General features: G+C 36.4%; 1 protein-coding gene across 4 annotated transcripts; it reads left to right on the forward strand.

The window, feature by feature from the left end:
- Positions 1–283: 283 nt before the first annotated feature.
- On the forward strand, positions 284–9425 carry LOC122309967 (regulator of nonsense transcripts UPF3-like). 4 transcript variants are annotated; one of them, XR_006242580.1, is made up of 14 exons: positions 284–677; positions 1228–1334; positions 1686–1781; positions 1967–2065; positions 2478–2557; positions 3062–3175; positions 3736–3883; positions 4857–4927; positions 6149–6605; positions 6819–6917; positions 7046–7164; positions 7267–7318; positions 8490–8571; positions 9086–9425. XR_006242580.1 is itself a non-coding variant. In XM_043123800.1 (13 exons), exons 1-12 carry the CDS (start codon positions 517–519, stop codon positions 7303–7305), a joined length of 1590 nt encoding a protein of 529 aa, XP_042979734.1. In that variant the 5' UTR covers positions 284–516; the 3' UTR covers positions 7306–7318; positions 8490–8764. The 4 variants fall into 4 exon arrangements, 3 of the variants coding, with proteins under 3 accessions (XP_042979734.1, XP_042979735.1, XP_042979733.1); XM_043123800.1 differs by lacking the exon at positions 9086–9425 and having other exon boundaries at positions 8490–8764; XM_043123799.1 differs by lacking the exons at positions 8490–8571; positions 9086–9425 and adding an exon at positions 7942–8448 and having other exon boundaries at positions 285–677.
- Positions 9426–10450: the final 1025 nt, after the last annotated feature.

A 10450-nucleotide genomic window follows, 5' to 3' on the forward strand; every position in this document is an offset into this window, starting at 1 on the left:
AAAAGAATGTACAATATTTAAACAATATATTTATCTAACATTACTCTAAAGCAAAACAATTTTTTTTTTTTCCTTTTCTAAAGCAAAACTATTTATTTATGCATCAAATATTTCTCATTATTTCCAAACCCATGGACCAAAGGTCCAAAATCCATATAACTCGGCCCGACTCCAACCCGAAAACCGCAACACAGAGACATGCAGCTCATTTCAATTCATTTACCGATCCCACAGAACACAACCGATATATATGCACTTTACACTGAATACCCGCTTTCCATCACCCCCCCCCCCCCCCCCTCCTCTCTCTCTCTCTCTCTCTCTCTCTCTCTCTCTCTCTCACACTCATGACGATTGGGAATGCAATTAGGGTCTAGGGCACGGAATCGACCTCGATTGTTGGCCGAGAAGATGTAATCTAAAGGAGACGTCCTCCGTCTCCGTGTCGAAGCAATTTCAAGCGTACTGTTCCTTAAGTTTCAACCACATTTTCCTCTAGGGTTATATATATGTTTTATGTTTTCAGTCGGGTTTGAAATGAAGGGCTCGTCGGATCGGACAAAGGTGGTGCTGCGGCACTTGCCGCCGGCCATCTCTCAGGAAACTCTAATGGACCAAATCGACGCCGCCTTCGCTGATCGCTACCGCTGGGCCACTTTCCGTCCGGGGAAACCAGGGTTAGGTTTTTCGATTTTTTTGTTAATTTTCCTGTGCTAACCGTATTTTTTTGTTTATCGAGTTTTCTTTGAGTCACCAGTCCCGATTACATGCTCAGTTGGCCATCTTAATGTGTGAGTGTGTATGGATACATGTGTTTCATGTTAATTTGAAAGGCTCTGAAACAAGTGGGCTAGGTTAGGCTTGGTAGTTTAGTCAGTTGTCCACTTCCTGATTCTTGTTCGATGAATGTTTTAGGACCATTGATTCAAATTTCTTAGTTATTTTGTCTGTGGTTCGGTTAAGTGTACGAGTAATAACTTCATTAGCTATCAAGTTAGTGATATATGTATGCTTTTATAGGTCTATCCACGTGCTTCTTGAACGTGTTTCACAGTATATATCCTCTTATTCAAGGGAAACGCCTTTTTTTTTTTTTTTTTAAATTGTTTGAGGGGGAATAAGTCTGAAATTAAGTTGATACATTAATACAGGTTGCTTTACTTTTTAAGCAAATTATCTTCAAAGGACCTTCTCATATATTAATTGTTTATTGAAATGGTTTTGCAGCACGCAACATCAATCCTATTCTAGAGCATACATTGACTTCAAGAAACCTGAGGATGTTATTGAGTTTGCTGATTTCTTTGATGGGCACTTGTTTGTTAACGAGAAGGGTAATCTTTGCATATATCTTTTGAAGAGATTGATTAGGCACGTCAATCTTGTTGCCAGAAGTTGTCTTTTTATTTTTTTAGTTTTTGCACATACGGTTAAGGCTCTCCACCTATGGTGGATCTTATACCCAATTTTTTACCTATCAAAAAAAAAGTTTTTGCACCATGATTTTAATTCAGGTGGCTAATGAAGCTCTCTGTCTAGTAAAATACTTGGAAATTATAAAGCTTCTGGGGATATATTGGAAAATTTAATTGGGGTTTCTCATCCTTTTTGTTTCATCCATGTTTGAAACATAGCAGAAATAATTTTGACATGAAACTTTAACTTAACTGTCCCTTGCTTTTCAGGCATTCAATTTAAAACTATTGTTGAGTATGCTCCTTCTCAACGTGTTCCAAAACAGTGGTCTAAAAAAGATGGACGTGAAGGAACAATATTAAAAGGTACTAAAAAACGTAAAAATTCAAGGCGAGTATTTATTGGATGTGGATTTTTATATGCAATCATTAATCTGTGACTTATGTTTGAAATCATTTGCTTTTTCTTAAATTCAATCGTTAATCTGTGACTTATATTTGAAATCATTTGCTTTTTCTTAAATACAAGTATTTCATTGATGAACATATAGATACCGAGTATCTGCAGTTTCTTGAATTTCTTGCAAAGCCTGTCGAAAATCTTCCCAGTGCAGAGATACAGTTAGAGAGAAGAGAAGCAGAACGTGGTGGTAAGTCATAAAGATCTTATGTTATAGAACTTGGTATTGAAATAATAGTGTGTTAGAAATGGGAAAAAGAATATACAATTGTGCAAGTAGAATGAAAATTGTTTACACCATTTGGGAGTTTCTAAGGATAAAGTGTATATTTTTTCGACAATAGGGAAGGCTCCCTGGAGGGTTTTAGGGACTTTTTCTTTCATACAGTGTTGCTTTGGGTTTCTTCCATTGTTTTGAATAGAACAAGTTTGAATGACTTGTACGCTACTTCCTGTAGCACATAGTTTGTAATTAGGCTTTTTTGTATACTCCATGTACTCAGGCTTTTGCCTAATTACGTGGATCAATAAAATCTCTTACTTATAAAAAAAAGAGGATAAAGTGTATTTTCAAATGATTTCTGCCCATTATGCTTTTGCAGGTGCTGTAAAAGATGCTCCTGTGGTTACACCATTAATGGACTTTGTTCGGCAGAAAAGAGCTGCTAAGGGTGGTTCTCGGGTATCTTTTAATCCATTGGATTTAACTTTGAGAGGATTAACTTATCAGGAATAAAAAAGTTTGAGAGGACTAATCAGTTCAAGAACATCTGTAATTTCTTTTTTTAAATATAAATTGGGTTGCTCCATCACTTTCTAGAATGTTGAATTTATTTATTTATTTATTTATAGGAATAGAATGTTGAATTTTTGGTTATGCATATTTGAGATGCTGCCATGCTTTATGCGGATAGATGTTTCAAAATTAGTTGATGATACTTTGTGGGGTTTGTTCATTCTGTGTTTGTGCGTGCATCCATACTTTGCATGTTGTGATGTGTTCAATCTATTGCCCCAATTTCATGGTGTAAGTTATAGCATTAAGTTTCCCTTGAATAGTCCAGTTTTGTGATTATATTGTAGTTTCCAATAAATGAAACATTTTGAGGTTTCAATTATTGTTCATATTGTAAGCAAAGAACCATTTATCATAGTATCCTGAATTTATATTCATATCTAATGTCAGCGATCGTTGTCTAATGGGAAAATGAGCAGAAGAGCTGCTAGATCATCGGCAGGTAGTCCTAGTTCATCCTCATCGAAACGAGGTTCTGCAAGGATAAGGATGTCCTCCACAATGGTATGCATCTTTATATAGGCACTTCTTGTTGAAATAAATAACCAGTACATACTGTTGGTGATGTAATTCACTGTGCATGCCACTGTATAAGTATAATTATTCCTTTCACACCACATTGTTTGTGCATTATTTATAGTGGAACTGCACCCAAAATGGCTCCACTACATGGAATTAAGAACCTGCTCAGATCTACATTGTGTTATACGTCGATTGTACTAGTAATCCTTGTCAGTGCCTCATTTTAAGTACAAATATAAAAGTTTCCACTTTGACTACTATAAACAAAGAGTTCCCACCAGTATTTTTGGCTTGAAAACAATATATGATAAAGAAATTTATATGCTAATTGAGGTCATATAGGACTTAATGGGTTGATTTCCTACTACTGATGACTTTTGGACTACATTGCTGTTTTTTTAGGAATTGCGGTCTGAAATGTATGATTTAGCGTCTGTTTTCAATCTTATATTGTTGACCATTTAGACACATATACTTTAGTTCAAAGCAAGATGTTGGAAGTTTGGAGGGTTTATTAATACTTTTTCCTTTATGATGAGCAGTATGTTTTGAGGGATGCTGCAAAGAACATGAGTGTCAAAGACAAGTCAACATACATTTTGGTTCCAAAGCGAGATGATGAGCAGCTTTCTGATAAGGCTGTTACTTTGGTTCCTGCAGCTGGAACTGAAGTATTGGCGGAGGAAAGTGGTATGGTGGGGGAATGGAATAGCCAAGTGTTCAACGATGATTTGATGTTCTTCCTTCCTCCTGTTAATGATATCTAGACATAAACATGTGCACTCACACTTCAGGACCTTGATGTGGGCTTGGATTATTTAATTAGTTGTTATATAATTGCATCTCTATTTGGATGCCTTTTGCCTTGCATTATCCATGTTTTCTTTTCTCACTTTATGTTTTCAGACTTAATTATGTTTCAAGTGCTTGTATTTTCTGAAATGCTTTAGCTTTTATGAACTGAAGTTTAGTTACTCGAGAAATAAGAATGTTTTCTGGTAGTGCAAAGAGTTATGTGGATGGGTTTGGGTCTGTTTCTGCAAACTGATTTTCTGTTTTCAGAAACAAGAGAGTTAGAATTGTTTTCTGTTTCTTTTTCTTTTTTGTTACTGGAAAGGGTTTTTCTCTAGTGTCATGTGTTTGTGTTGGCATTGTTTAATCTGTTTTAGAGGTGGTCATGTGCTTGATCCAGTTTTTAATTCAATATATTTACCTTTCAAGATTGTCATTAGTTCACCTTTTTCAAAATGTCACTTTTTTTAGTCTGTATTATTCCACATCTTCAGAGGTGGTGATTATATAGTGGGAATTTCTAAGACCACTTATTTTATCAGCATGCCTACAAATGGTAGGCCCTTTTTTGGAAAGTGGATAGGGTCCATGATGGAAAGGATTTACATAGGCAACATCCCTAGGGTTCATGTCAGAAAGGGTTTACATAGGCAAAATACCTAAGCATGATATATGTTCACATTGTCCAATTTGGGGTCTTTTTTGGTTCTGGGAGTTTCTAATACCTAAGTTAGTATTTTTTTCCATTGTTTCTCTGTGGTTTAATTAATCTTTCCCTTTTGTTTTTTGTGAATTGTTGTTTTTCTCCCTGGAAAATTAATTCTCTCCCCATTCTTCTAGCATGCTGTTTACCTCTTATCTAATTTTTCAGGAATTTCTGGGACTAATGAATCTGGGAAAAAGAAACTCCTTCTGAAAGGGAAAGAGAGAGAGATTTCACATGTAAGTTCTTTTTCAGTTCTTACTTGGGCACTTTTTATACGTAACTAATGTACAGTGTTGCCTTGCTTGGAGAGAGTTTGTTTTCTTTTCGGATGTAGGTCAAACATCCACAGATCAGCAGTCCCATTTACTTTTCCGCATTCTAAGTTATTTTACGACTTAAATGGAAAGTAGCAATCTCTTCAGTGTTCACAATACTCCTGCTTAGATTGGGGCATATGCTCAACTTGTTTTTAGTGTGATTTTGATTATAAGATGTTCTATTTATGATGTTGGAAACATCTTAAAGGATTACTTGTGCACTGAAAAGCTGTTCTATCCATAGAAGCCTCCTTCATTCTGAATTGTAGTGGGGCCCTGAATATTAATAGCCTTCAGGTTAATTTTGTACAAGAATATGTGGTCCCAATTGGGATTTAATTAATTAATTTATTTTTATTGGCACCGGGTGTCTGGAACAGTGTCCCGACTAATCCTGGGGGTGCATAGGCCCTCGGCAAGGAGTTTCCCGTGAGTGCTCTTTGGGTAATTCAAGGGAGAAATCTCCAAACTGATGGCCCTTAGAGATTGTTGGCATCTAAGGGGATTTGAACCTTAGACCTAGGGGGAGCATACCCTTAACCCTAAGGCCTTTACTACTTGAGCCAATCCCTAGGGGTTTGGTCCAATTGGGAATTGCCTAAGTCTATTTGAAATCCTTTAAAAAATTCTAATAATCTGGGCATTGGCTATCATACATTGTGATGTTGTATGTTGAGTTCCAAGGTTGCAATTAAGGAGGGATTTTTCTGGGCATTTTCTTCACTGTTTTTAAGTGGGTCTTCTCCTCAACTGTAACGCCCCAAGGGATGCCCAAGCCACATCTAGGTCTATGCTCCAAAAGAACTAGTTAACGATACAATTGGAACTCAATTGGAACCATTATAAAGAGCAAGAACTTGTCCTTCCCAAGCAATGTGGGATCCCATACACCACCTATTCTTATCACTTATCATTCAATATGGAGTATCACATCAACCATTTATGTAGGCAATCTGTCAAATTACATATTTTTCTTGTGCTATTCAGCTATTGTATGCATGCTTTGGTCTCTTCAAATCCTTGCAATTTCTAATAAAATTCGTCTCACTGCAGTGTTCTTTCCAATATTTTTCAGGAAGCAATGTGATTTTTTAGTTGAAGGGTTTCACTATGTTAAAATGCTGTTTGCTATTCTTGCAGTTGTCAGGCAGCTTGTCACAGCAGCAAGGTTTAACATCTTCAGCTGGGAATGCAATCGGTTCAGCTGCTCTCAAGCAGAACCAGCAACGCCAAGGTGGTGGTAGGATAGTCAGAAAAATACTTTTAAACAAGGATTCACGTCAAAGTCAGTCTTTTTTGGGCTTGTCTGAGCAGCAAATCCAGACTTCAAATCTAGAAAAAGACAAGCGACCTCCTCGTCCCCCACATGTGCAATTGGTTTCGAAGGATACAATTCCAACTCCCGATGATAAGGTTCTTGGTAATGACTTGCATGGGTTTTTTAATGAGAGGCAGGAAAAACGTTCAAGAAATAAGGATAAGCCTGATCGCGGCATTTGGACTTCTCTTCGTCGTTCAGATGGATCTAATGTCAATGATGAATCTTTGTCATCCTCTGCCTCTCAACTTACACTGTCACTGGCAGATTATTCTGAAGGTGTGGCCATTTCAACATGTAATTTTTGGTTAATAATTGAACAGGACTCGTAGTCATTAGTGTAAATTAATAATTTGGAATCCTTGTTTTACCTTGCCATCATATGACGCTTTGACAAATGAGTATAAACTAATATACTAAAGTGGTCAAAGGCCCTTTAGAAAAAAATCCTGGCAAGGAATTTGTTTTACTATTTTTTATGTGATCTTGCAGGATCTCATGGAGATATGATGATTGACATGCCAAATGCTAGAAGTGGGGGAGTTAAAAGCCTTGTAACTGGACGCACTAATCATTCTTCTTTAGAAAATGGTAGATTTTGGTTTAGAGACTTGGGTCTTCGATATTTTTCATTAATATAAATATAAATCCCTGTGTGTTTGGCATGTGTGTTTCGTTCGCTATTTATGCTGGAACTCGAATGCTTGTATTTCATGCAGGTTCTCATAAACATTTTGGTCGCCGCGGGCCAGCACATGGTGTTAAGGATGTTGATGGCTCATCAACTATGAGTGAGGGGAAGCATTCGAGAAAAGGCACTGGCTATAATTCCCATGAGGTGATTGAACTGAAAACCATTGGATTCTAATCTTGCTCATAATTTGTTGTTTTCACTCAATTGTGTGCTAATTATTTAAAGATGTTTCTCAACGATTTGCAGAAACAAGTTTGGATACAAAAACAAAGTTCTGGTTCGTAATGTTATTGAAAAGGCAAGCATCTTTGTGACTATCTTAATTTTCACTTTTAACATTGATTGAAAGGGAGGAAAAAAAAAAAAAAAATCCCAAAGGCCCTAATGGAACCTTGAATTTTTAATATCTTGCAAGTTTTCTGCACTTTATATTATCTTTACTTGATTATTCTTAATCGGTACAATAGAAATCTGAGAGTATGGGTGGAAATGTCACTGGTGAGTCTTAGAATTTTAATTGACCCTTCTTAGCTGTTGGAAGGTTAAATTATTGGATATAAAATGAATGAGATAAGGGTATTTTGGCAGTTGCCATTCATTTATTAAAATGCTGAAGAAGTCGGATGGACTCAAGTTTGACTCAAATTGTAGTTTGGTGTGAAATGTCATGGGCCTTATTATTGGTACTGTAGGTTCTTCGTGGAGTCTTGTCATTTTGACTCTTATGAAAAACTTGTGTTGTGTACGTAGAGAGATGAATGGTGAAGAGGAACACACTCTTGGATGAAAATTAATCATGTCAAATGCACTTTAAGTGGTACCCGTGGGCCTTTGGCACGCATGCGAATTATCATGACTGTCTCAGGCTTCTGTTAAGATTGTGGAATTTAATTTTACTTGCGTCTTTTTATTAATTGACAGTTAAATTCTTGGTCAATGAGAATTTTGGAACCTGCTATTGCTAGTGGCTGGTGGCCGTCTCCTTTTACTACACAGATGATCAGATGTAAATTAAGTATTGGCATCAGCAGCGGTTCCTTTTGAAAACTGCTAGTGGAAAGTGAAGTTTTCTGAATGATGCAGATACGACGTAACTAAATTTCGTTTGATTGAAGATCCTGATTTTACTTGGGAAAAGCGACAGCTCTGAATATAGGAGAAAAGGAAGCAATAGATGTGATTGTTATGATTGTGTTATAGCACAGTTTTTTCATTGCAGAGCCCCCTCTTTTGGCCAGGGTTCTTTTTGTCGGAGCTATGGAAGTCATTGGGCTTGCTTTTGACTAGATTAGGTATTGGCTTATTGTGGTTTCATGGGATGTCTCGGTCTCTCTCCCATTAGTATTAAAATGTAAATATAATCACAGAGCGATCTGTAACCCCAGCTCTGTTATGGCTATCTATCAAAGCATCTTAAAATTTGTTTCACACTTTTTCTTCATTGTTGCAACTGCCACTTCGTTTTGCAGCAGTTGATGACTGACGTGCAGGTGCAGCAATAATAAAGAATGCAGTAGTTTTACAAGCACATGCAGCAACGACACTGTGGAGGTTTGGAAATGCTTAATTTACACACTTTGTTTTGTACAATAGATTTGACGTTAGAAATAAGTACAAGTATGGTATTTGGAGAGTGCAGTCATTAGCCATATCAAACGTTTTCATAACTGAGTTTGTACATTGCACTTCCGCATCATTTGTTATATTATATCTTGGGTGTGGCTCTGTGTGTCACTTGACGTTAGCGGGAGGGTACGACTCTTGCACATTGAAATGGTCAAAGTAGCCATTAAGGACGCCTAAGCAGGATTTTTTTTTTTTTTTTAAGATCCTGAGGTTTCATGATTTGTTCTGAAATCATTGCAATTGCGTTTTTATCGGTCAAAACTAATGAGAGAGTGCCATATTACTCGGTTGAATATAGGCATTAGCTACGTGGTAAAAAATGAAAGCAGGGCAAGTAAAAGTGCTTGAGAGCTATGGTTAATCGATTGTTTCCTCGGGAGACCCAATTAAATCATCTTCCTAACATTTCTTTGTTGTTTCTGTTGACATCTTCATACAGAAAAGTAAATTTTGGGGAACAAGAATATCGCTAAATGGTTTTACCAATGACTACGGAGTCTCAAAAGGAAGCCTAAATTAGAAGAGCTGAGCCGAAGCTGAAGAAGCTTGCTTTAGGAATGTGTAAGAAGATTGGTAGAGATTGAAATGGTTATTCCTTGATCATTTGTCTTTATAATGGGTTTGGTGGTGTGTATGAGGTCAATGAGTATTGGTACTTATCATTTAGCTCCCACTCTAAAGTATACAAGTAATGCAACAAAAGCGGAATCCCAACAAATTTCTCTATGCTTTTGTTTTTTGTTTTGTGTATGTGTCTTAAATATAAAGCATTTTGCTGATCTTATGTTGATTGGGGCGTGGTAGAAAAGCAATTAATGAAATGTAGGCAGGTCGGAGTTAATTGACATCTTGAAGAGCAAATGTTGATTAAGTTTGTGGCTCTAAAAGTCACGCATGCAGACGGCGCATGCGGTCAGGCAAGCAAGTTTGTGGAATTAGTAAACGGGCCCCATCTGCAAAATCATTTGGACTTGAAATAAATGATTTTGATCATTAGCTTAAACGGCACTGAAGTGGCCTGATATAGGCTTTTCTTTGAAGCTTATAATCAAATGATTCGATAATAGTTTGTCTTTATTTATTTATTATTCGTTTCTTTATATACAAGATATAAAATGGTAATAGGCAACTCGGCCTTGTAATGTAATTGATTAAGACCATTTCAGTGGAGGACCAGACCACCTTATACGTACTTATTATGATAGCATGTCATGTATACTCCAGTGAGCAAAAAAATAACAGATACGCTTTGCCTACTTTTGTTGCATTTTGTTACTGTATTTGTCCACTCCACTAATTCCACAAATCAATTAATTAATTAAAAAAACAATTATGGCCAACAAAGATGGAAAAGTTCAACCAATGCTACAGCTTTTGTCCCATTCCGCGTATAGGAGGTGTGGTCCTATTGCGCTACACATCCGCCACGCCTCCCGTGTTGGGAATGGGAACTCATTGCATTTTGGCTATGTTTGTAAGCATTGGCGGTCTATGACAATGATACAACACCAATTACATTACAACTTAATTACTATTATATATTCAAATATTAATATTTTTTATATTTAATTCAAAATTTATATACTTGCAACAGTTCAAAGTAGATTAAGTAATAATTTTTTATACTAAGTTGTAAACAAATTGTAGTATAGTTGTCATTGTATCATTTTCCATAATATAATGATGTAATTTTGTTTTATAAGTAATAATAACAATTAAAAAAAAATTTGAAGCTGCAGCGTTGCCACGTGGCTATTATGCCTATTTGCTTTTTATTTTTTAATTTTTTTTATAGTAGTCTATT

Source organism: Carya illinoinensis, chromosome 5, assembly GCF_018687715.1.
Source record: "Carya illinoinensis cultivar Pawnee chromosome 5, C.illinoinensisPawnee_v1, whole genome shotgun sequence".
NCBI classification, from domain to species: Eukaryota; Viridiplantae; Streptophyta; class Magnoliopsida; order Fagales; family Juglandaceae; genus Carya; species Carya illinoinensis.

Bases quoted from the DNA above. Each gene is read 5' to 3' on its own strand.
- LOC122309967 (XM_043123800.1), top strand. From the start codon at position 517: ATGTTTTCAGTCGGGTTTGAAATGAAGGGCTCGTCGGATCGGACAAAG. The intron at 2,558-3,061 runs GTATCTTTTAAT...ATCTAATGTCAG, and splicing joins CTGCTAAGGGTGGTTCTCGG to CGATCGTTGTCTAATGGGAA. The intron at 3,884-4,856 runs GTATGGTGGGGG...CTAATTTTTCAG, and splicing joins AGTATTGGCGGAGGAAAGTG to GAATTTCTGGGACTAATGAA.